Source organism: Cetorhinus maximus, chromosome 10 (genome assembly GCF_964194155.1).
Source record: "Cetorhinus maximus chromosome 10, sCetMax3.hap1.1, whole genome shotgun sequence".
Lineage (NCBI taxonomy): Eukaryota > Metazoa > Chordata > Chondrichthyes > Lamniformes > Cetorhinidae > Cetorhinus > Cetorhinus maximus.
Window position 1 is genome coordinate 90,441,503 of NC_135888.1, and position 27,310 is coordinate 90,468,812.

The 27,310-nt window shown below is 42.0% G+C and overlaps 1 protein-coding gene and 1 pseudogene across 1 annotated transcript in view; both read left to right on the forward strand.

Annotated features, from left to right (window-relative positions):
- Positions 1-5,303: 5,303 nt before the first annotated feature.
- Positions 5,304-5,482, forward strand: LOC144686185 (small nucleolar RNA SNORA53; annotated as a pseudogene).
- A 3,538-nt stretch (positions 5,483-9,020) lies between these two features.
- Positions 9,021-27,310, forward strand: part of unc5a (unc-5 netrin receptor A) — a 329,799-nt gene continuing 311,509 nt past the window's right edge. The window contains exon 1 of the mRNA XM_078549746.1: positions 9,021-9,105. Within this exon, the coding sequence (XP_078405872.1) occupies positions 9,021-9,105 (85 nt within the window). The remainder of the gene's footprint in view (positions 9,106-27,310) is intronic.

Consider the following 27,310-nt stretch of genomic DNA (forward strand, 5'->3'; position numbering starts at 1 on the left):
TGGGCTGGCCTTATAATGATATGCTGATGTATTACAATGAGGTTCCCGATGTCCAATGGCAAGGAACATGGCCCACCATCAACGTGCTGAGCGGACTATCGCAAACTGGTTTCATGACGTTGTGAGACTGATTTCTGGCCTTCTCACCATATTGTCCGCTCACACCACCGAACATGCCCGCCACCGTCAGGCACAGAAAATTCCACACAATGACTGGCTAAATAAATTTCACGTGTATTTTTCCAAAAGAGAAAGGGGACAACTGTAATAATAACAAGTGGATTTGAACTCCAATAAAGATTTGGGCAGGGTTAGCAGGTGCTGTTCCAGGAATGAAACCCAAGCTATTTTAATTATTTGGCTTAATTTGAATCCAGCAGACCACTGTGCATAAAGGTTAATGTTAAATATATAAATAAACAGTCTACATCTTCAGTGATGTAAGATCACATGACAACAGAGTGGGCTGAGAAATAGTTCTTTGTGGAGCCTCATGCTAAGCCTTGTACTGGACATTGTTAGTAGAATGTTTAATATAAGTTAAAGTTAATGAACAGCCTTGCCTCCAGCAGCCGCTGTCTATCTTGACCAAGGACAACTTTATCTAAAACTCACAATGATGATAACAGGGCCACGTGAGTAGGCAGAAAACTGGAAAATGGTGTGGGCCAGAGGCAGCTCACTGACACCAGGGGGTAAATGTGTGGGATTGGCCTTCATCAGCTATATCATCGGGGATTCACATTTGGGAAGGGTGCAGGTGGTGAGGGAAAGAAACCATGGCAGAGGAGGTTTAAACACTACTGCCCCTCCTGACACAAGGTAAGTAAAAAAAACAATGTTGGGCAAATCCGCTATTGGAATCAGACAAAGTCTGTGGCAGTGATTTTTGTTTCCTCTTCCCCTGAGGCAGGCTCGCTGGCATGGGTGGGAATCCTGCTAGGAACCTGCCAAATTGATTCAGATGAGACTACTACTGGAAAATCTGCTTTGATCAGTAGCTGACAAATTGGCCAATTTGAAAGCCTTTATCCTCCTTTATGAAGGTTCGTCAACGTGAGACATTTAACTCTTTTTCTCTCCACTGATGCTGACTGACTTGCTGAATATTCCCAACATTTTCTGTTTTTAATCCAACTTTATGTTTGGTTGCTGCCAAAGTAGAAACTTGACAAATTTATTATGGTCATAGAATATATTTCAACAGTACTGTCAGTCTGACTGTCCAACATCAAATCATGGATAATTTTTTAATGTATTTGTTCACTGGATGTGGGCGTCGTTGGCTAGGCCAGCATTTATTGCCCATCCCTAATTTCCCTTGAGAAGGTAGTATTGAGCTGAAGATGGGTGGGCCTAGGCCACTCCCCTGAGGAACTCCTGATGCCCTGAGACTGGAATGATTGACCTCCAACAACTATCATCGTCCTTTGTGCTAGGTATAGCTCCAACCAGTGGAGAGTTTTCCCCTGGTTCCCATTGGCTTCAGTTTTGCTAGGGCTCCTTGATGCCACACTTGGTCAAATATTACCTTGATATCAAGAGCAGTCACTCTCATCTCACCTCTGGAGTTCAGCTCTTTTGGCCATGTTTGGACCAAGGCTTTAATAAGGTCAGGAGCTGAGTGGCCCTGATGGAACCCAAACTGAGCATCAGTGAGCAGGGTATTACTGAGCATGCGTCACTTGAATAGTACTGTTAATGACATCTTCCATCACTTTGCCGATGATAGAGAGTAGATAGGGTGGTAATTGGTTGGGTTGGATTTGTCTTGCCTTTTGTAGATAGAACATAGCTGGACAGTTTTTCACATTGCCAGGTAGATGCCAGTGATGTAACTGCACTGGAACAGCTTGGCTAGGGGTGCAGATAGTTCTGGATCACAAGTCTACAGTACTATTGCTGGAATATTGTCAGGGCCCATAGCCTTTGCACTATCCAAAACCTTCAGTCATTTCTTGATATCACGTGGAGTGAATCAAATTAGCTGAAGACTGGTACCTGTGATGCTGGGGACTTCAGAATGAGGGCGAAATGGATCATCCTCTGGCATCTCTAGCTGAAGATGGCGGCAAATGCTTCAGCCTTGTATTTCGCACTGATGTGCTGGGCTCTCCCATTATCGAGGATGGGAATATTTTTGGATCCTCCTCCCCGTTAGTTGTTTAACTGTTCACAACCATTCACGGCTAGACGTGACAGGACTGCAGAGCTTATGTTTGATCGTTGGTTGTGGAATCACTTAGCTCTGCCTATTGCATTCTGCTTCTATTGTTTGGCATTCAAGTAGCCTGTGTTGCAGCTTCACCAGGTTGACACCTCATTTTCAGCTATGCCTGGTGCTTCGCTTGGCATGCCCTCCTGCACTCTTCATTAAACCAGGGTTGATCCCCCAAATTGATGGTAATGGTAGAGTGGGGATGTGCCAGGTCATAAGGTTACAATTCTGCTGCTGCTGATGACCCAGTTTTGAATTGCTAGATCTGTTCGAAGCTACCCCATTTAGCATGGTGGTAGTGCCACACAACACAAGTCTGTGCAATTTCTTGGCATAACCTTTGGCCCATACATGAGCTTTAAACCCCATGTTAAACCCACCATCAAAGCCATTTACTTACATTTACACAAGGTCTGCATCTATCTCCCTTCACTATTACTTATTACCCCCTTAGCCATGCTTTTGAACTGGAATAATGATGTGCCAGGTAAATCCATAATTGGGCAGTTGCAATCTTTAACCTCTTTACCTCAATTCCATGTTTGAAGGTGCACCACTCTTGTCTATGTGTTATTAGATCATATCCAGTGAAGAGTAGTGAATGGGATCCCAAGGAAAATGTTTTTTTTGGCTGAAAAAATAGCATTGTCCTGCTTGCAAAAGACAAACCGAGTACGCTATGCAGCATTGGGAGGACGTGGAGAACTGACCCACCCCAATTATGGGCAGACAGCAGAGTTTCTGGCTACAGGGGACTGGAGTGAAAAACAAATTGAACCTGTAGTGATGAGCACTCGAACCGAGCAAATTGGGTATCTTCCTGGTGATCCTGCAAACGCCAATAGAGGAGAACAGGAATTATGATCTGGTGGAGCTGGCAGGAATGTGGCCTATTCATTTTTATAGCCTATGCTGTCCAAATTCTCTTTGTCAGGCTTCCTCTCAAGTATTTTATTAGGGAGACAAAAATGACGGAACTCACAACTTATATAACAATTAAGACTTTGGTATACAACTGTCTTTTTAAATTCTCATAGTAATTTAAAGGGACATGTACTAAACCCAAACCAGACTGAACTGTTTCTTATCCTTGTAACAGCTGTCAGGATTCACAATATTTCAGAATTAGAATTTCCTCGTTAAACAGAGAATGTAACTTTCATTCGGCATGGGATGAGAACTACCCCATCTTTGTGTTGATTCTTTTATTTCTAGTTTGTATCAGCAGCTACAGAGCCCTTTCCAGAATCCTCTATCACTGTTGAGGCTCATTTTGCCTAAATCCTAGAATCAATATGTTTCCCTTAGTTCACACAGTTTAATTTTGCCTCCAGGTTGCTGCAATGAGTTTGGACTACATGGCAGAATCGCAGAGTTGTTACAGCACAGAAGGCCATTCTGCCTGTCATGTCTATGTCAGCTCTCCATAGCAGCAATTTACCTAGTGCCACTCCCCTGCCTTCTCCCTGTAGCTCAGCACCTTTTTTCAGATAATAATCCAATTTCATCTTGAATGTCTCCACCACACTCTGAGGCAGTGCATTCCAGATCATAGCCACTCATGCAAAGGCTTTCCTTCAAATTGCCATTGCTTCTTTTGCCAGCTATTTTAAATCTATGCCCTCTTGTTCTTGGTCCTTCCACCAATGAGAACAGTCTCTCCCTATCTACTTTGTCCAGACTCTGGGTGATTTTGAATACCTCTATCAAATCTCCTCTTGACCTTTTCTCAAGGAAATCTGTCCCAGCTTCTCCAATCCCTCTATGTAATTGAAGTTCCTCATCCCTCAGACCATTCTCGTGAATTTTTTTGCATTCTCTCGAATTCCTTCACATCTTCCCTAAAGTTTGGTGCCCAGAACTGGATGCAAACCCCAGTTTGAGGCTGATCCAGTGCTCTATATAAATTTAATACAACTTCCTTGCCTTTATGCTCCTATTAGTAAAGCCTAGGATACAGTATGCTTTATTAACCGCTCTCTCAACCTGTCCTACCATCTTTAATGATTTAAGCACATATACACCCAAGTCCCTCTGCTTCTGTACCTCTTTTAGAATTCTATCCTTTGTTTTATATCGACTCTCTATGTTCTTCCTACCAAAATGAATCACTTCACGCTCCTCTGCATTAATTTTCATCTGCCACATGTCTTCCCATTCCAGCAATGTGCCTGTGTTCTTTGGGAGTTCTACAGTATCCTTCTCACAATTCACAATGCTTCCAAGTTTTGTATCATCCACAAATTTTGAAATTGTGCCATGTACACCAAGGTCTCGGTCATTAATATATATCAGGATGAGCAAGAATCCCAACACCCACCTCTGTGGAAATCCACTACAAACCTTCCTCTAGTCCAAAAAACATACATTAACAACAACTTTGTTTACTGCACTCAGCCATTTTTGTATCCATGTTGCTACTGTCCCTTTTATTCCATAAGCTCTAATTCTGATCATGAGTCTGTTGTGTAGCACTTTATCAAATGCTTTCTGTAAATCCAGGTGCACTATATCAAAAGCATTGCCCTCATCAACCCTCTCTGTTACCTCATTAAAAAACTCCAAGTTAGTTAAATACAATTTGGCCTTAACAAATTTGTGCTGATTTTTCTTAATTAACCCACATTTACCCAAGTGACTATTAATTTTGTCCCAAATTATAGGCCCAGATTTTCTGGTCTCTGGATCATCAGAGACCAGACATTTGACTCAAGGTGCGCATTGGGACCCTGCCAAAGTCATGGCATGTTGACCTCCAAAGGAATTGCCCAGGAAGTTTCAACTCCCAATGGGTAATTTCCCTGTTCCCTGGGACCCTCTGAGTTAGAGTCGGAGACTTTGGACAGTTCTGATGTACTTACCTGGATAGTTACCCTGAAAACATTAGACAGAAAAATCCTAGACTAACTTCTGAGTAACTAAAGAACTGACCCCCACCAATCACCCACACTGATCCTCGCCCATGACTCCCCCTCGAATGCCTGACTACCCCTGACCCTCCAGTTACAGCCTACCTTCTGACTAGCCCTACCCTCCCAACCTACACCCACACCTGACTACCTCCCCTCCCCACCCCCTGAACCCCAACTACTCCCCTGACACGACTGGACCAGACTACACTCAAGTTATGGTTGTACAGTCAAAGGTGCTTGAGTCATTGGCATGTTAATGTTATATACCTGCAGCAGCCCCTCTGTTCTGATGTGAACAACCTGTTACTCCAGGCTGTTGCTGCCATCAGGACTTTGCTGCTGTGTGGATACGTTTATCAAAATCAATCTGGTTTAAATACTGCAATGAAATGTGATGTTTGCAAGACTTGACTACCCCCCACCATCCGACTACCACCCTGACCCAGCCTGACTAAACCCAAGAACACACAATTACCCCTCCTGACCTGACTACTCCCTGATACACCTACCAACTCATCCACATGCCACTTCACTCATCTCCAAACCTATCCACCTATCATCTCACCCACCTGCCAACCCACCAACTTACCACCTGCCAACCCACCAACTTGCCACCTCAGCCTCTTGACAACTCACCCACCTGCCAACCTATTCACCTATCACATCACCCCTCTGCCATTCTGCTCATCTACCGAACTACCCAACTGCCACCACACCCAACTATCACCTCACCCACCTACCACCCTACTAACCTACCCGCCTGCCACCTCATCCACACACCTACCGCCCTACTAACCTACCTGCCTGTCACCTCACCCACACACCACCTCAACCACCCACCATTTCATCCACCTGCCACCCTACGCACCAACCTCCATACGCACCAACCACCTTACACATCTGCCACTCTACCCACCTTCTGCCCAACCCCTGCCCTGCTAAAGCCCTTGCCACCCTACCCATTTATCCACTTACCTCATCCACCCTACCACCCAACCCATTTGCTAACATTCACGCTGGGAATTTAAACTTACCATATGGCAGTAAGTGCTGTAAAAAGGGGGCGAATTATGTCTTCCCCCTGACATTACAACGCTGTGATGAAGTTCTCCAAGGGATCTTGTGCTCCACATTTCTGGAGAAACCAGGTTCGGAAGTCCCAGCAAGAAATGCAGAGCAGCATCTAGGCGTGGAAAGGTTTGAGCGGAGCTGCAACCTGACAATGATTGCTGCTCCACGGAAGGTCTGGGCCATTTTTTTCTAGAAGCTTTCCCACCACCAAAGTTATTCTAACTGACTGGTAGCTGCTGGCCTTATCTTTGCACACATTTTTGAACATAGGGGTAACATTTTCAATTCTTCAGTCCTCTGGCAACACCCCTGAGTCTAAGGTAGACTGGAAAATTATAGCCAGTCCCTCCACAATTTCCACTCTCATTTTCCTCAGTATCCTTTGATGTATCCCATCTAGCCCTGGTCCTCATCAACTCTAAGTACAGACAACCTATCTAATACCTCCATCTTATCAATTTCAAAACCTCCAAGCGTCTGGATTATCTCCTTTTTCACCATGACCTGTGCAGCATCTTGTTCCTTGGTAAAAGCAGATACAAAATATTCATTTAATACCTTAGCCAAGCCCCCTGCCTCCATGTGTAAATATCTTTTTTGGTCCCTTAATCGGCCCCACTCCTTTTACCACCATTTTATTACTTATATGCCTAGAGAAGACTTTTGGATTCCCTTTTATATTAACTGTTTTCATTCTCTCTTGTGGCCACATATTTTGGCATTCCAATGACACATTATATCTTTCAGGTCTGCAAATAGCAGTATTTTTTGCTTGGTTAACTCAATGCACTCCAATTTCTGACATTTATTCAGACTTCCCCATAAACTATCTGCCAGTAAAGTCACCATAGAGCTCATTAACATTCACGTAAATGAGGGACAGTGGCATCCATCCAGCTGTAATACCACCCCCCAAATCTAAATCTGAGAGAAACAGAGTAGATGTGAATGGAGATGGAGAAGGGTGATCAGTATTGTCATTACCACATGTAATATGGGAAAAGCTAAAAGGAAGTGAAGAACAAGAGGGACAGTGGTATTATGATGAAGCTATGCTCCCAGTGCATCAGGGCTAATGTCGAAATGAGATAGTAAGGCATGTCTGTTGCCAGTAGCAGTTTAGACTGGTGAAAGTGAGAAACCTTTGAGCTTGAGGCTACAAAAGCTTTGATTACAAATTAATGGGTTTGGGAAAAAAGCTTTGGATTCTTTATTTTGCCAATCATCGAGATAGGTGTTCTGCACGCAAATAATTGTTGTGCAAGGGGAGATGAACACAAAGAGGGAGAGATTTTCCTCTGCATCTGCCTAAACTCTAACACATTTTCTTTGGTTGAAGTGCATTACGTATGCGTGGTGAGCTACTCCAACCAGGCAGGAGCCCACTAGTGCAAGGGCAAAGAATCCTGTTGGAGCTGTAGCCAGTGGTAACATTTCTGAAATATCCTCATTATCTCTCTTTTGTGCTCTATGAATAGCAAGATAGTGACAACATTTGCGTTAACAATATTCTTCAGTGAATCTTTTCAAATAAAAATTACTTGAACTTGCAACCTCCTTGCTATAGGCATTTCTACCTGAGCAAGATAATTGGCTCACATGCCCATGTATAGCAATGTGTGGGGATTGACAGTAATATCCATATATAGCAGCGTAAGATAATTGACTGTGATCTTTATTGTTATCTTAGCACTTTATTTCAAATGAGACAGCCTCTTCAATACATCATTCAATGTGTCAAGGCCACACTCCATACTAACTTGATCTTCTCTATTCAGCCATCCATAATAATTTGTATGATCCCATATATGTGAAGCTTGTTTCTCTACTAGTCCCCCCATCAGCACAGATGTATGTACTCTGTAACTGCATTAACATTTTTATTGCACTCATGTGCCTAATAAGGGGGCACTGGATGATTCAGCAATTTTTCTTGATTGTTCTGTTGCATCTTAGTTGGAGTGCATTAGAGCTCTAATAATGTGGCCTGAATAAATCTGTGCAATCCTGCAAGTATTCTAAACAGGAAAGGAAAAAATGACTCTTGTTATTGCATCTACAAAGTACTAAAAGCAAATTAAACCCCTCACTAAATCGATAATCTAACTCAGCAATGCTGACATAGGAAATAGAAAATCTCACAATCGGGCAGTTATGGAATGCTCTTGTGAATTGGGTTAAGGTACATTGCTGAAGGAGCTTTATTCAACATTTGACCATTTTTATATCTGACCCAGCCTGGCATTCCTCAGACAAAGCTGCACAGTAAAGACACACATCTGTACTCTAACTGACAGTGCAGCTGTGCTGGGATTTTCAATTGCTGATGAAGCAGCTTCCCCAAGTGAAAGAATTGGCTGGAGGCCCCTAAAAATTTGATTACACCATTCTGCGGAGACACGTTTGACCACAGTGCCCTTCAATTGGGGCAACCCTAAAATTTAGACCAGTTGATGGAACAGGTAAGAAAGAAGATCATAGGGAATACTGAATGAGATACCTCACTCAGTTTGTAAATTTAAAGAAGAATTATTATACAGACCTCTCACTGGTTTGTAATGACAAATTGGTAATACAACTTCTGTTTATATATGTAGAAAAATATATCCACATCAATTAGGATTTGTGGGGGGGGGAGGAGAGAAACAGCTAAGTTTGTTCAAAAAGTATGGGAATGAGATACAAGGTAAGGGAAAATAACAAAATAACAAAAGGACTTGGCAGTCATCGTTTCCTACATGCATATATCTGTGTGATATCTGAAATTTCACAACACTCAGCAAAAATGTATCCTGGTCAAAAAGAAGGACTGAATGAGAATGATGAGCCACCTGTGGTTAACAAAGGTGGCCAAGGAGAGCATCCAATCAAAAACAAAGACATACAAAGCAGCAAAAATCAGTGGTAGGCCAGAGGATTGTGAATTTTTTAGGAACCAGCAGCGGATGACTAAAAAGCTAATAAAGAGGGAGAAAATTGATTATGAGAGTAAATTGGCAAGAAGTATAAAAACAAACAGCAAGAGCTTCTACAGGTATATGAAAAGAAAGAGAGTGGCTAAAGTGAATGTGGAACCCTTGGAGAATGCAACTGGAGAATTGATAAATGGAGAGCAGGGAAACGGCAGATAATTTAAACCAATATTTTGCATTTGTCTTCATGGTGGAGGACAATATAAACATCCCAAAGATATCTGATAAGCAACGAGCTAATGGGAGGGAAGATCTTGTAACAGTCTCTATCACAAGGGACAAAGTACTTGACAAACTAATGGGACTAAAGCCATACAAGTCGCCAGAACCTGATGGTCTGCATCCAAGGGTTTTAAAGGAAGTGGCTGCAGGGATTGTGGAGGCATTGGTCGAAATTTTCCAGAACTCACTGGATTCCAGGAGGGTCCCAGCGGATTGGAAAACTGCTAATGTGACAACCCTGATCAAGAAGGGAAGGAGACAAAAATCACAGAATCACACAGTGCAGAAGAAGCCCTTTGGCCCATCGAGTCTGCACCGACACATGGGAAACACCTGACTCACCTACCTAATCCCATTTACCAGCACTTGGAACATAGCCTTGAATGTTATGAAGTGCCAAGTGTCCATCCAGGTACTTTTTAAAGGATGTGAGGCACCCGCCTCCACCACCCTCCCAGGCAGCGCATTCCAGACCATCACCACCCTCTGGGTAAAAAAGTTTTTCCTCACATCCCCTCTAAACCTCTTGCCCCTCACCTTGAACTTGTGCCCCCTCATGACTGATCCTTCAAATAAGGGGAACAGCTGCTCCCTATCCACGCTGAGCATGCCCCTCATAATCTTGTACACCTCAATCAGGTTGCCCCCTCAGTCTTCTCTGCTCCAACAAAAACAACCCAAGTCTATCCAACCTCTCTTCATAACTTAAATGTTTCATCCCAGGCAGCATCCTGGTGAATCTCCTCTGCACCCCTCCTGTGCAAGAAGCAGGAAATTATGGGCCAATCAGCCTAACATCTGTCATTGGGAAAATGCTGGAGCCCATTATTAATGAAGAAACAGCAGGACATTTAGAAAATCTTAATGCAATCAAACAGAGTCAACATGGTTTTGTGAAAGGGAAATCATGTTTGAAAACTTTTTAGAGTTCTTTCAGGATATAACATGCAGAGTTGATAAAGGGGAATTGATAGATGTAGTGTATTTGGATTTTCCAGAAGGTATTCGATAAGGTGCCACATAAAAGGTTATTGCACAAGTTAGGAGCTCACGGTATTGGGGTAATGTAGTATGCATTGAGGGTTGGTTAACAGAAGACAGAGAATCAGAGTTAATGGGTGATTTTCAGGTTGGAAAAATGTAACTAGTGGAGTGCCACAAGGATCAGTCCTAGGACCTCAATTATTTACTATCTATATTAATGACTTGGAGGAGGGGGCACAGTGTAATGTATTCAAATTTGCTGATGATACAAAAATAGGTGAGATGGCAGAGGGCATATTGTAATGAGGACATAAGGATTCTGAAAGGGGATATAGATAGGTTGTGTGGGTGGGCAAAAACTTGGCAGATAGAGTTAAATGTAGGAAAGTGTAAGGTCATGCACTTTGGTAGGATGAATCAAAAGGCAGACTATTATTTAAATGGAGAGAGAATCCAAAAAAGTGTAGCAAAGAGGGATCTGGGTGTTCTTGTGCATGAAACACAAAAAGTTAGCATGCAGGTGCAGCAAATAATTAAGAAGGCAAATGGAATTTTGGCCTGTATTGCTGAAGGGTTGGAGTTTAAAAATAGGGAAGTCTTGTTACAACTGTACAGGGTGTTGGTGAGGCCGCACTTGGAGTACTGTGTACAGTTTTTAAGAAAAGATATAATAGCATTGGAGGCAGTTCAAAAGAGATTCACTAGGCTGATTCCTGGGATGAAGGGGTTGACTTATCAAGAACGGCCAAATAGGTTTGGCTTTTATTCACGAGAGTTTAGAAGAACAAGGGGTGATCTGATTGAAACGTACAAGATTCTGAGGAGGCTTGACAGGGTAGATGTTGAGAAGATGTTTCCACTAATGGGGGAATCTCGAACTAAGGTACATAGTTACAGAATGAGGAGACACTCATTTAAAACTGAGATGTGAAGGAATTTCTTCTCTCAGAGGGTAGTGAATGTCTGGAATTCTCTACCTCAGAGTTGTGGAGGCTTGATCACTGAAAGTATTTAAAGAGGTAGATATATTTTTGAAATTTCGGGGATTTGAGGGCTATGAGGAGCTAGCACGAAAGAGGAGTTGAGGCCTGGGGTAGATAAGCCAAGATCATATTGAATGGCAGGGCAGGCTTGAGAAACTGAATGGCCTACTCCTGCTCCTATTTCTTATGTATGTGACACATATACATATGTATGTATTATATGTATATATTATCAATATAAATTAGCACAAAAATCAATACATACTATGATTACAAATCTAATTAATATTTCTATACATAAAAGCCAATACTGAACCATTGCAAAAATGCACAATATGTACTGTGTATTTTGAAATGGAGCTGTAAAGCAGGAGATTCATATTATTGGGAAAAACTTACATTTACTTGTGTGATGTCTTCTTTAAGATCAAGGGGAACTGGGGAGTATTTTGAAAGAGGGTTATTTGTTTTCCTGATTATGCCATAGTTAGGTTTCAAGAAATGCCCGTGTGACCAGAGGTTGCCATGGGGGGATGTAAGTTAAGAAGCAAAGGGTAACTAGAAAACTAATTGCAGTGGTGTTGGGTTTCAGCCAGAGTTTGTGTTTGACAGTTCAGAACACAAATTTGTGTGACAGAAAACAAGAAAGGTTCTCTCTGCATAGATCAGTTTTCTGTTTGGCTGTTTTTGGACAGTTCCTTATGTTGATGCAGGCCTCTGAGAATAGAGCAGATACTTTATTACTGTATGTGTTATACAGTTGGAAAGCACAGAGAGTTGAAGATAGGAAGGGAAAGGAATTATGGATTGGACAAGACCAATTCCCCCAGCTTCAGTGTTGTCAGAGTACACCAGACCATTTAAAGGGATTGGAGAAGGGAGTCCCCATGCCATCAGGCCTGTTGTGACCCAAGAGAGAGAGCAGGGATCTTAGCCATGCAGATTCTTGGTAGTAACCATGTCCAGGGACTTTGAATGGTTTGAATGGAACATAGCTGCTGGTGAATATGACTCAAAGGCTGAAGCAATTGATGAGAGATCCTACATAGCGGATGTCGAGTTGGAAAAACTGTGAGATTGCACATATTCCCACATTTGTGTGGGAAGTAATGCAGGTGTTTGTAACTAAGTGAGACATATCTTTATTGTATTGACTACTTAAAATAAAATTTACCACCTTGTTTGAAATATCCTTCACCTGGTAATTAATGCTTGAATTATGTTGATTTTAGTTGATTTATTACAGTAAAAGTTTTAAAAAGTGAAATCTTATCCAGCGGTTTTCTTTCCATTGGAGTCATGGGGATTCCTTTCCTTTTAAAAAGTTATTCAGCTCTAGGGGAACATAACATCATAAACGACTGATGCTAATTTGCACATTTCATTGTGCATGTGTTGAGCAAGTAGTTGAGTATCTTCAGGATCTGACTTGAATAGCCTGATCTATAAATCTGGCAGGGTTTCTACTAATCAACTGAATGCACTGTTCCAGGACTGAAAGTGTAGTTTTAGTGTATCAACCTCTTAAGGTGCAATCATTTCACTTCCTTTTCATGGAAAACAAATGTCTGCTTTGTTCACAAGGTGAGTAAAATATAATCCAGCCTCTGTTGTTTCTTTCAGCAATGTAGCAAAAGCAGGACAACGCAATCTGTGTACGCTGTTTTTAATCTCTTGGTTGTTTCTGTACTTCCTTCTTCCCACATTTTGATAATTCACAAGAATAGAATTTATTCTGATTTGTCTATCTGGAAAATCAGTTTGAAATTATTCATTGGGAGTATGCTTGTGCATTATGACAAACATTGTTTTATTAAGTATACTTGCTACCACAGCCAAAAGGTACCTGAAAGCAATGCATTCTATTTGAACAGCACTTGAATTTTCCAGCAGTTTTCAAATAGCTTTGGAGGCCATATATTTCATCAATACCAAACTTTGCGCACACTCTCAGGTCATCAAAGTTTTGATTTTATTTAAAACTACCCACGACTGAATAAAACCCAGACCTGGAATGAAATGCATCTTTCAGTGAGATGCAATTTGCGTTATCAGATTTTGACTACTGCGAAATACAGTTATGGAAATTATGTTGGTTTGCAGAGCTTATTGAGCTCATAGCCTATATATTTGACACCTGTACAGTCAAAATTAAAGGAAAACATGAATCAGGGTGGAAATACTGTTCACTTAAAGCACTGGCCTCCTCCAAAAATAACTTGGAGCAAAGGACTTTTGAAAATGTCTCATACTTGAGACCATCTTGGATGTAGGACTGAAAGACCCTTAAGCGAATTCCTTTGTGAGATTCCCTGACAAGAAAAAGACTGCTTAGTTCATTTATCTTGTGGGTTTTTCAGGTTGACTGTGATTATGGTGAGCACAGTTTAATGGTCTTCAAGTTCCTGATTTCAGTCCCTGTTCTTATAGTTACAGATAAGAGGGGGGTTAATTTAAACAGCCTTAACTTATCCTCTCACCACCCATCTGTTAACAGGAAGGTTGTTTTGGTTTTTGATTTGCTTCCCCCTTTATAAGTGGTGGTGTATTTCCCAACCCCTCAGTTTTGGTGTGATCCAATTTTTAGTAATAACCCCATAGCAAACTCAAGATAGGATGAACTTAAAGGGTTAGTTTATTTGCACACACTCAAACATGGGAGAAGGGTAGCAACTTTGCCTCCTTTGCATTCATACAGTAAAAGAGTGTTGGAGAAAAGAAAGATTTACAGAGCAAAGACCACAGAGAAAAGAATTATTGTTTCACGTGAGTCCCGAGTACGGAATCAAAGTCCAATTAGGTATTCCTTCACGGAAGTTGGCAGGCTGAAAATTGATGCTGTATAATTCACTTTTCCAGTGGAGTTAGCTTCACATGAGAAGGTAGGCATGCAGAGGTGAATCAGTCTTGTTGGCAGTGGTACAGAAGTTCCAGTAGAAACAGTGTAGATGGGGTCAGGTATTCAATCTGGGCAGAGCTCTTTTTCTGTGCTGCTGCTTATAGATGGGAAAATAGCAGACTCAGTTTGCGGTACAGCAAGGTAATATAACTGGTTCCACCAGCTAGAGATTCACGTTACATGGCTCCCACCCCTCCACTCTGGCTTTGATAAATGGTTTCTATCTCTGTGTCTGGATCCCTGAGATTGTTAAATGTTCCAATCATTAAGACTTGAAAGGACGATTGTGGGGTCCTTTGTCCTAGCAGATGAATAGGCTCTAGTTGGTCAGGCCTGGTTTATGAAATGCAGATGTCCTTTGTATTGTTCTCTTTGAAGTTGGCCTCTGCAGTCCACAGAGGTCATTAGCGTGTGTGTGTATATATATATATATATTATATATATATATTTATATTTATTTATATTTATATTTATTTATATTTATATTATATATATATTATATATATTGTCACTGCACCTGTTAGATACCCAATTAATATTTCACTCTAAAACACAAGTGTAACTTCATTATTTAAGAAATGTGAGGGACAGAGAAACCAAGAGATTATAGACCTGTTAGTCTAACATCTGTCATGGGAAGTCATTGGAATCTGGAACTAAGGACAGAGTGTCTGAGCACGTAAGAGAAATTTGAGCTGATTAGAAAGAGCCAACATGGACTTATGAAGGGTAATTCATGTCTAACCTATCTAATTAAATTTTTTGAGGGAGTAGCTGAAGGAGTAGAGAGGGGCATGTCTATAGATGTAGTTTATATGGATTTCCAGAAGGTATTAAGGTTCCATATAAAATACTGTTAGCTCAAATTAAAATTCATGGAATTAAAGGCAAGCCATTGACCCGATTAAGGGATTGATTAGGTGGTAAAATACAGAGAGTATGGATGATAGGTACATATACATATTAGAAGACGCAGTGGTGCCCTACAGAGATCTATGCTGAGATTTCAACTATTCACTATCTTTATTAACGAATTAGATAATACAGTAGTGGCCCATAGATCCAAGTTTGCCAATGAGAATGTTTAGTGGTCAAATAAATAGTATAGATGGGAGCATAAATTTACAGAGAAAGCTAGATTTCAATGCAGGTTAATTGTGAGGTCGTCCATTTTGGATCCATAACCTGAGTATTATTTAAATCATGAAAAGTTAGAAACAGTGGTAGTTCAAAGAGATTTCAGGTCCATGTAAACAGATTGCAAAAATGTAGCACACAGATGCAAAAATAGTCAAACAGGCTAATGGAATGTTAACCTTTCTAACTAGAGAGCTTGAATATACAAAGCCTTGGTCAAACCACATCTGTAGTGTACAGCCTGGGGCACCTCACCTTAGAAAGAATATATTAGCCTTGGAGTACAAATTCATCATAATGTTACCAGGGCTCCAAGGGTTAGATTATGTGGGGAAATTACATAAATTAGGCTCGTATTTCCTGAAATATAAAAGGTTAAGGGGTGATTTGATTGAGGTTTTTAAGATTTTGAAAAGAATTGATATGCAAATAGAATTTTTTTTTCCACTGCTAGGGGACATAACCTTAAAATCAGAATCATTCATTTTGTCACACAAAAAGCAACAGATGCTACTTCAATTAATAATTTTAAGTTTAAGCTTGTTAGATTTTTGCTAGGCCATGGGTATAAAAGGATATGGAGCCAAGTTGGGTGATGGAGTTGGGATTCAGATCAGCAATCTTCTCATTGAATGGTGAAATAGGCTGAAGGGGCTGAATAGTCAACGCCTTTTCCTGTGTCAGCTCTTTCACAGAGCCAGCACAAGTGTACTGGACCAAATTGTCCCTGTTTGAAAAGTTTTGGGGGATATATTTTGACTTTTACATGGCCAACTGGTTGTTTGTACCCGTAGCGAAGAGGCACCTGTGATTTAAGGCACCACCCTTATTTACTTTGGGTTGGCTAATGCAGGGTGCCAAATGGTTGTCCTGTTGCAGCTTGCCAAATATTGGGCCACTGCGAATTTGATCATTCCAAGTATTATGATCATGGAAGGGTGGAACCCTGGGTGAAGGCCGCTGCACGACAAGCAGCCTTGTTCCTCTGGGCCCCACAAAAATAATATAAATCTTATTTTGGCTGCACTGCTTCCTCCCTGTTACCTGTGGAAACAAATGGACTGTGGATGATGCATGTTCAGACAGTCCCCATTGAGGTCCCAGGATCCCATTTTACATACTGAAATGGATCGCGAGCTGTAGCAAACAGAATCCTTGGATGCCCAGTGAGGCCCCTTTCAAAATGGTGCCGGTAGGATTGTCGATGTTAATAAGGCAGTGAAGCTGCTGACCCCATTTTGAGGCCTTTACTGCCCTTTTAGACACCACAAGTGGTAACCAGCCCTGGTGTTTCTGAATGTTTGTCTTAACACCCTCTTAAATATTATGAATCAATTGTCCAATACTTATAACGTATTACGTATCCTACCAACCCTTTACATGGGAAAAAATCCACTTGCACTCCCTTTTATGTTTACCTGCATATCTCTGAAACTTTTATTGTCCTTATGTCACCACATTATTTTCTTCTGTTTGAAAAAGACGAATATGAGAGGTAGGTCATTTTGATCAGGATACAACAAAATGTTTGAAGGTCTCTAGTTTACATAAATTGCCTATTTGAGTGTATGAATATGCTGAAGTTGTTAGTGATGCTCCATGTTTTGAACAGACCTGAGGCACCCAGGGGTTTCACTATATAACAAGGATAACCAAATAAAGGTTTATTACCTGAGTTGACTGCAGAGTTGACCTTGATCAAGTTATAACATAAATTACAAGTGATATAGTCCCCATGGTCACCCAAAAGTAGGAAAGCTTAACATTTGCATGATGACATTCAAGAGGGAGCAATTCATTTCCTGATTCGACATATGGAGGGCATGAATTTTGAGGTCAAAAAATGACAGAGTGGGTGACCAGGAAAGTATTTATCCTATTCTTGTGTATATGCCATAAAACTCACTAACCTGCAAATCACCTTGAGTGATGTTATAATACAAACACTTCATACATTCTTGTTTCTACTAATTTAGTGGAAGTGTTAACCTGTTTATTTTAAATGAGTTAACGTTTCCTTTAAAATAACAGAGAGAAACTGGATAAAGGAATGAAGCTGTCATACAGTAATATTGCTTAAAGTATTTTCCAGTAACTATACCATCAACAGTACTTTCCGTTTTTTTGTGACTTCAATAATAAAAAAACTAAGTTGATGACCACTGAATGTTATGTTACTTCCTGCAGCCAAGATACAAGTTTTGTTTTCAAAATGGACACCCAGAGTTGAAGCCCAGGGTGATCACTGTTCCTGACATTTGCTTTTGATTCAGTTGTTTTTACAATTTAAAAAAAAAAGTCAGATAATTTAGAACAAATCAATGTAAGCATTGTAACACTGAAAAGTGGGAAGTTAAAGCTGAAACACCTGAATTATCAGATAATTTGAATAGAAGAACCTTTTTCTCAAAATATAGGCGTGCTCTGATTTTCCTATACTCACATAGTAATGGCACTATTACGCTGCTCAATTTTAAATTCCACGTTTAGCTGACAAAAAAGACATTTGTTAGAAAAATTAACGCTCCAAAGGCATTCCTTAGTTTTTCTGCTCAAAGTTATGTAACCCCAGAAAACAACTAAGGAACACAAATAGACAGAAGTATCAGCAGGGGACTTTAATCTATTTAGTCCTTTAACATCTCAACCAGTCCCCTACAGTGATGGCCTTTATACTTGCTTTTTTCTTCTCTCCATCAGCATTATGACCAAAATGCAAGTACAACAATCCACAACCCATGTGGTGATGATGGTTTCTCTACAGGTTGATTACTTTTGTTCCATGCCAGCAGAATTGGCTTAATTGCAGATGGTATTTTTCACCTTCCTGTCATTACTCTTATGTGGATCCTCCACAGTGGCAGTGGCTACATCCAGGGATCGGATTTTCTAATGTCTAGTGCGTTTGTGTTGATTTTACTACCAGGAGAATTATTGGCAGTAAATCTACTTGTGTTCTTATCATTTCCAGTCAGTTTTAATGTAGGCAGTAATAATTACTGACAGAGCCATTAGGCCTGATTAGTCAAATAATTTAGTGGAGGAACAGGAGGGAAAGCTTCCAGTTGCAATTTACCTCATAACTCTAGTGTCAAATCCTGAATTAATAGAGTTAGAATGGAGTGTAAGGGGTAGGGGTGCCAGACAAGAAATGTTCATCAGAATTAGTGACTGATATTTGGCGTTACCATGGTAGAAAATGCAGGAAAATGTAGAAAGGGAGGACTTCTGCTAATGTTGTGCCACTAAAAATGCACAATAGGATTTTGCCCCATGAAATGTTAAATCCATAACATTGTATGTCCTGGTGAATGAATGTAAATCGCAGTGAATATGTGGAACTTTGTTCATTGCTCCATTTTCTTTCAAGACCTCCACTTGCCTGACCACAGGATAGAATGACGCTATAAAGGCAGTGTTGTCACTTACAGGAGTGTCCAAGAGCGGGGATGAGATTGTGTAATGGTAGGATTTTGAAGGAATATGAATATATTATGTATTTCATATCATTTGGTTCTGATAAGAGAATAAAAAGGCCGCAAAACTTGGTTGGGTAGTGAATGTATTTTCACTGATATAGGTGCTGTTTTTGCATGACTATGGCATCTGGGTCACAGGTGCATACTTCTGGTGTGGACCATGATGGGTGCCATTTTGAATATGTCACTAGTACAGGTCATTGTGTGTACACCAGAAGAATCCAAAGTAGCCAGATCATGACATCAAAAAGTGTGTAACCATGATTTGATGCCAGCAGTGTTACTTTCAACCTGAATGCTTCAATTCAGGTTGCACAGCTGAGCACAAGTTCAGGTACAGGAAGGATTCCCACCTTCCCCCACATACCGCCGCCACTTGTGCTATTTAAAGATTTCATGAACTACTTTCATGTTAGTTGCTAATTTATATTTTGCTGCTGTTGAATTTGAAATGTTTGACCGTGTGTGCTGCTATTTAAAGTTGTTGAAATTTAAGGGACATGTTGTGGCATGTGGTGAAGACCTTGGTTAGGAACAGAAGTAGGCCATTCAATCCCTCAAACCTGTTCTGCCATTCAGTGAGATCATGGCTGATCTGCGACCTAACTCCACACTCCACCTTTGGACCAAATCCCTTAATACTTTTTGATAACAGAAATCCATCAATTGTAGATTTGAAATATGTAGATTCTACCACAAGGCACTAGAATTGCCTGGAGAGTATCAGTTGCCACTGTAGATTCACAGTTGAGGAGTTTTTCAAAATGTTCTTTCCAGCATTGACAGCATCATCATTTTTACGCAGAGGAATACCATCCTGTAAGCAAAGGATTTTGTTCATTTGATCTTGGTCTATGGGTGACCCTAGTGGCATCAAAAAAGCTTCGCATGACATGATGATCAGCATATTGTTGGATCTCCTAGGCTTTCTCTTCCCATCACATGTCCGTTATCTTCCAGATTTGCCTGTGAGCTGCAGCCATGTGTTGACTGCCAGACAATAAAGGCTGCTCATTTTTGTCCCAGGAGGTCACATATTTGACTATCATTTTCATCAAACCAGTCTTGATGACAATGATGCGCGAATCTAATCGTCTTCACACAGGTTCCAGTACAGCTGACATTATTTGATCCCACTCTTCTGGAATTAAGTTGAATGTGTGAAGATTTTTCAAATTGGCCGTGTGCTACACGTGGAATTCCTCTCTTCAGTCAGGCTGGCTTAGGACTGAGACACTGATCCTCTTCCTCTTGGACTTCTGGGTATTGTGATGTCTTGGTGCTAGGTGGATCTTCATCACTGATCAAAAATGATTTGTTCAGAAGGCATCAGTCCCCCACATGAATCAAGTGATACGGGCATGACTTAGATCTTTGGCCTGAACAATGACATGGAGGCACCAATGCTTTGATCTAGGACCCCAGTTAAACAATGCCTTGAATTTAAAATTCTCATCCTTGGTTTCAAATCTCTTCGTGGCCTTGCTGATTCCCAACTCTGTAATCTCTTCCAGCCAAAAATCCCTCCAAGATATCTGCACTCATTAAATTCAAGCCTCTAGAGATCCCCAATTTTAATCACTCCAATTGGTGGCCATGTCTTCAGCTTCCAAGGCCCGCATGCTGGAATTCCCCCCCTAAACCTCTCTACTTCTCTGCAACTCTTTCTTCCTCTTAGGCAGTCCCTAAAACCTACTTCCTTGACCAAGCTTTTTTGTCACCTGTCCTTATTGTCCTGGCGTCAATTTTTTTTTCTTTGCTCATGGATGTCAGCGTCACTAGCTGGGCCAGTATTTATTGCCCATCCCTAGCTGTCCTTGGGAAGGTGGTGGTGAGCTGCCTTCTTGAACTGCTGCAGTCCATGTGGTGTAGGTACACCCACACTGCTCTTAGGAGGGAGTTCCAGGATTTTGACCCTGTGACAGTGAAGAAACAGTGATGTATTTCCAAGTCAGGATGGTGTGTAGCTTGGAGGGGAACTTGCAGGTGTGGTGTTCCCATGTGTCTGCTGTCTTGGTTCTTCTAATTTGTAGAGGTCATGGGTTTGGAAGGTGTTGTTGAAGAAGCCTTGGTGAGTTGCTGCAGTGCATCTTGTTGATGTTACACACTGCTGCCACTCATTGGCGATGTTTGAGGTGGTGGATGGGGTACCATTCAACGGGGATACTTTTTTCTGGATCATGTCAAGCTTCTTGAGTGTTGTTGGAGCTGCACTCACCCAGGCAAGTGGAGAGTATTCCATCAACCTCCTGACTTATGCCATGTGGATGGACTTACGGGAGTTAGAAGATGCGTCACTCACTGCAGAATTTCCAGACTCTGACCTGTAGGGGTTCAATGATGCATATGAAGCACCTTGAGATGTTTTATTACATTAAAAGCACTACATAAATATGAGCTATTGTTGTTATGGAGCTATAGATGGAGCTAGGATATAGATCAGTATAATCTAATCAAATGGCAAAATAGGCCCTGTTCCTATTGCTGAGGTGGTACTGTATGCTTAATCAATATAATGGTGTGATCACAATTGTGCTTTTACAAATTGAGCTGTCAGGCACCAGGCATACCCGACCTGAGAGTTTTTATTTTGGATAGAAACCTTAACATAAATTAATAGACAGTATGAGAAACCTCTTAAGGTTGGGTTTTTCTCCAATGGTATTTTCCCACTGATGTTCAGTGGGGCTAGAATTCCAGCTTCTGGTTTGACGCTGAGGTAACCCTGAACGGCTTCTCTGGGTGAAGCTAATTCAGGGCAGGCTGGGAGCAGCATTCCTGCTGCTTTAATGACTGAGCACCACTGAGAGGGAGGGAAAAGCAGTGCACGTGCAGTGTATAAATTGCTGTTGCTGCCCAAATGAGAGGACAGTTTTGGAAATTCTGGCAGCAGAGACATCAAAGTGCAACAATGTCTGCAGGAGGCAAACTTTCTGCTGTGGCAACATTGGCAAGAGCCCCAAAGTTCACTAAAGCCTCTCTGGATTGTTGATGAGACAGAAAGGAGGGTAAACAGGAATTAACTCTTGAGGCATGGAGCAGAGGGTGACAGAGTAGACTTTGGAAGAAGGAAGAAATGCCAGCCAGTGGTACCCTCTTCCCCCACATTTGCACTGCACCCATCCTGCTGAGCCCATGAAAGTGATCCTTCTTTCTCCTTTGCTTTATCCAAAGGAAAGAATCAATCCTTTCCAAATAACAAATTTGACCAGCAGGCAGGTTTCCATTATAATTCCTTTATTATGAGAGGGATTGAATGTAAAAGTAAGGATGTTATGCTTCAGTTATACAGGGCATTGATGAGACTGCACCTCGAATACTGTGTGCAGTTTTGGTCTCCTTATTTAAGGAAGGATGTAAATGCATTGGAGGTGGTTCAAAGGAGGTTTACTAGATTGATAACTGGAATGAGTGGGTTGTCTTATGAGGAAAGGTTGGGCAGAGTGGGCTTGTTTCCACTGGAGTTTAGAAGAGTGAGGGGTGATTTGATTGAAGCATACAAGATCCTGAACGGCCTTGACAAGGTGGACATCGAAGGACATTTCCTCTTGTGGGTGAGTCCAGAACTAGGGGGTATTGTTTTAAAATTAGGGGTCGCCCTTTTAGGACAGAGATGAGGAGAATGTTTTTCTCTCAGCGGGTTGTGCAACTTTGGAATTCTCTGCCTCATAAGGTGGTGGAGGCGGGGTCATTGAATATTTTTAAGGCCGAGGTAGATAGATTCTTGTTAGGTAAGGGAATCAAAGGTTATTGGGGTTAGATGGGAATGTGGAAATCAAAACACAAGAAGATCAACCATGATCTTCTTGAATGGTGGAGCAGGCTCAAGGGGCCAAATGGTCTACTCCTGTTCCTATTTCGTATGTTCTTATGAAAACCTTTGCAGGGCTGTACTGCAGTGTTCTCCCAGACTGAAACAGACAATTTTATCATCTCTTTTAGGTTTCTTGTTGCACCAAGTCCTTTATTGTGCCTATCTCTACTATTCTTGCATGGGGGAGTGGGATTATCAATCATGAGTAGAGGATATACCTAATCACCAAGCAACCATCCAGTTACATGCCTCTGGTTGAATATTACTGAATTGATAAAACTGCTGCAGCACTCAAGAATTATGGATAGCTTCCTGGATAGAATAACATGACTGGCATCACACACCAACTGGACACTGAGTGAAAACCTTTTCTGTTGATTTGGTTTAGTGGGAGTCCATGGGGTGCCCTTAGTGCCTCATGGGTGCCAGCAATGGTGCTCTTAACCTGGGGGATCTCAGCCACTTGCATTGTCTGCTTCATTGGATCCATATGGAGTGAAATGAATTGTGAGGCCTACATGAATGGGGCATTAAAGGAGCATCTGTTATCTGCTTTACGCAGTGGTCGACTGCAGACTGCCTTATATGGTTTATCTCTCCCCAGAGCAGCCAGGAAAGATCTGGTGGAATTAAAATTTAAATCAGTTCCAGCTTTTATGACTGGAAACACGGCTGTGCCCTTAGCCAAATCGGCTGAAATTCAGGAGCTGACAGCTGGTATAACTCAAGTATTAACTCAGGTGAAAACATAACCAGCACAGACACTAGGGCTGATTTTAACTCTGCCCATATAATGAAACCAGACAATTGGCAGTTAAAATTTCCCAGGTCACTTTAACCTCTGAAACTGTTGGGATCTGGTCCATCAGAATTTTCATCTGCTCCATTGAACATTCAGATAGTATAGCTGACAGGTTCTTCTTTAACAAAAGCATAGCAGTTCCTGAAGTCAACATCAGGATCCAACTGCAATCTCTACTAGAAGGCCTGAGCAGAAAATGACAGTTAGTTTCCCAGCAGGGTATATATATATATATATATACATTGAAATGTTAGGTCTTCCCAGCCATGATCTCAATTCCCACTTCTACCCCATCCCCAACTGGGGGGCACCCCCATGACCAGAACAGCCCAACAGCCAATACCACATCCACATTTACTTGGAGGGTGGCCTCTGGGCTGTGCTAAATTGCACTGCTTCCCACCAGCTTCCCACTGGGAATAGGTGAGAAGTTAGCTGGTGGTGTTTTAATGAGACTTGGAGTTATAATAAATCGAGTCCCTTTTTTATTTTGAACTGGCATCAAAACACATTTGCCAAAAATTGGACCCAGGATAAAATGCGGACAAATCCAGAAATGGTGACCTTGATTATCACACTGCCTGAAATGGGTATATGTGTTTATAGGCTAGACTGCATCTTTAGCCCTAGATTAGCATGGCATATATCTATTTCTTCTCCCAATACTTCTTATCCTCTTTCTCCTAACAGGGGAACAAAGGAATTGCAATTGGAAGTTCCCTATTTCTTGAATGTCCCCAATATTTTTAGTTGTTGGTATTAGAATCACTCTGCTTTTATATTCAAGAAAATTTGCAGTCAGAATTGGATATCTGCCAAAAACAGGTACCGGGATCATGATGCACAAATAATCCACAGCCATTTCTTCTGATGCAGGCAGAACTCAAACATTGTGCTGCCTGTTCATCAACATGATTGCAGTGTGCAGCCAGCGCTAAACACACTGAGTGCCTGTATACCTTTCACGGGGTCCAAGTTCATGCGAGGCTAGTACAGCTTAAGGCTAGTTTTCACTACTTAAAGCCAGCCTGAACTTCTTAAAGGGAAGGTGCTAGAAGAGTTTGGGGGAGAGCATCCAAGTAGGTAGAACAATGAATAATGGAGCAACAGGTCAGAAAACAGGCTGCAAGGTTCTACGACACATCACTGGAGGTCTTGCAAGAAGTGGACAGGAGGAGACAGGTCTCTCTCATCTTTTCAGACAGGAACAGGAAGTCCTCCCAACAGACTCTGCATAGGCAGTTGGAGCAGATAGCCATCGTGGTCAATGCCTGCAATTTAGCCCTGAGGACCTGGATGCAGTGCTGAAAGAAGCTCAATGACCTCATGCAAGTGGTCAAAGTTAGTGACTGAATCTTCAAATATCATATCCTTACAGTTGATCTACCATCCTCAAAAGCTGCTCATTTCAGCACCTGCCCCCTTCACTTGCTTAGCAACAATGTCTATCAACCATGACTCATACCTCACATTCATAGCTTCACTTCGCTCTTACATGTTTAGCGCTGCTACAAGCCTCACACCCACATCTCACAGCTTCCAAACATTGCCAGTTATTCAACCATGATAGCTATATCACCCATATGCATTGCACCATATTCACTGGCACACTTCCTTCTCTCTTGCAAGACAAGACGGAATGCAACTGAGGGCAAGAGCAGCTAACTGGCAACAGACAGGCATAGCTGAATGTCTTCATTTCTATGGAATAACTCCATGGCCGGGATTTTCCAGTCCCGTCTGCCTTGGGACCAGAAATTCCTGCCCAAAGCCAACGGACCTTTAGCTGGTCCGTCAAACGTTTTGTCCCACCCACGATGATTCCCACCGTGGGCGGGACCAGGAAATCCCAGCCCATGGTTTTGGAGTGGCCATGACTGAGACTGTGGCTAGTGGCAGGCTGGAATCATCGAAGATGGTAGTTTACTCATATCTAATCTTCCTACTTTCATCCCACTTCTCCTTAATCCCAAAAGCCCTTCTGATTTACTGCAGATGGTGTAAACACGCGCCAATTGCTTGTCTTCCATACCCTCACCACAACTGTAACCTTGTGCCCTTCTCCTTATAGATACCCAGGACCTGCAGCCTGACCAGGTGTAGCAGCAAGGAGTGAGAGGATTGAGAGACTGTTGATGAACAAACAACTTCACTGGATCGCACACTTGCAGTTGCCAGAAGGCAAGCTCGCACATGAGCTCTACTGCAGAGGACAACATAGAGGAAAGGGCTGATTGTTATGCACACAGAAATACTTGATGCATTGTCAGGCCTTTCAGAAATCTTGCAGTCAAGGAGCATGGAGCTGTCTGGCAATTATCTTGCACATTGCACACAGCTTGGAGCCCATTCTTTCCAACATGGAGGTCTGGCCAACTCCATTACAATTATATACCCAACCATGATGCAGTGTCTGATGGCCAATGTCCCAACTTCCATTGCAGCACGGGCAGAAGCTACCCAAAGATCGAGTGCTGCTCGGAAGCTCAAACTGAAGTCATGCAGGCTCAGATTACCTCCATCAATGCCTATGAATACTGGTATTCAAAGCGATTTGAGGGTCTTACAGCAGTCCAGCAATCTGTCCTTCAACAGATTACCAGGATTGTTTAGATGTCACCCCAATGCAATGGCAGTGGCTGAGAGGAGAACAAACCTGCTGTCCTCGCTCAGGATGGCAGCATTTGTTCTCCTACCACTGCCATTCTGCCAGTGTCCTTGCTGTTTCCCATCAGCAAGCCAGCTCAAACTGTTGTCACCCATGTCAAGGTGATAAGGTCCAAAGCCAGACACTCAAGACCTAGAGGTTCTCAAATGTGTCCTGGAAGACCACCTGCAGTCTCCCCCAGTGAATGAAAACAGCCTTCCAGCAGTCATGCTGCAGCCATTAGGATGGCACTGCACAGGAATATTAGAGCAGGCAAAGTCACCCTTAAGATAGGCACGAAGGAATGCGCAAGGACGAATGGTTGACTTCTAATGGAACACTGAATGATTTAATTTAAAAAGTTGGTTTGGAATGTTTGCTTTGTGGTGACTTTTATTGTAGCATTGTGGTCAGGAGGATGCTGTGTTTGTCAGTGACGGAGGGAAGACTGTTGCGGTTTGAAGAATTGGAGTTATACTGGTGCCACAGTCAGATGAATCAATCACCGGCATCCCAGCCAGAAAGGGGCTATATTGGTTGCCCACTATCCTCTTCCTCCTCCTTAACTGGTCAGCATATACCTTGTGGCAAGGACTATGTATTCATGGTGATGAAGTTCTCCAGCATGCAGCAAACCACACTGAACCTTCAGACTTACTCTCATGAGTAATGCAGAGTTCCTCCAGAGCTCTGCAGGCAGCGGAAGTGTTGTTTAAGCACCCCAATGGTCTGCTCGATCACATACCAGCATGGCTGTAGTTATATCCATGTGTGTTATTGGATTGTGAACTGCAGTCATGAGCCTTGGTCACACAGTAGCCACCCTCCAGTTGGTTATGGTAGCTCAAAAGCAGATGGTACAGTGGACTGCCGCAGGGTGAAGGCATCATCACTGCTGCCAGGATACCAAGCATTGACCTGCACACCAGCTGGAAATTGAGGAAGTGGAATCCCTCACAGTTGCAGTACATCTCTGAATTGATATGTGGCACCTGCAAAATAATGTACGTGCAGTCAATGACTCCTTGCGCATCATGGGGGAACCTGCAATCCTGGCAAAGCTGTATACTGTCTCTGCCTGCTTCTCTCTGGAAAGAGAGAATGAAATGTATTTTGCTCTCTTTACATACAGAGGCCTTTGACCTCCCTATACAATAGTGGATGGCGAAC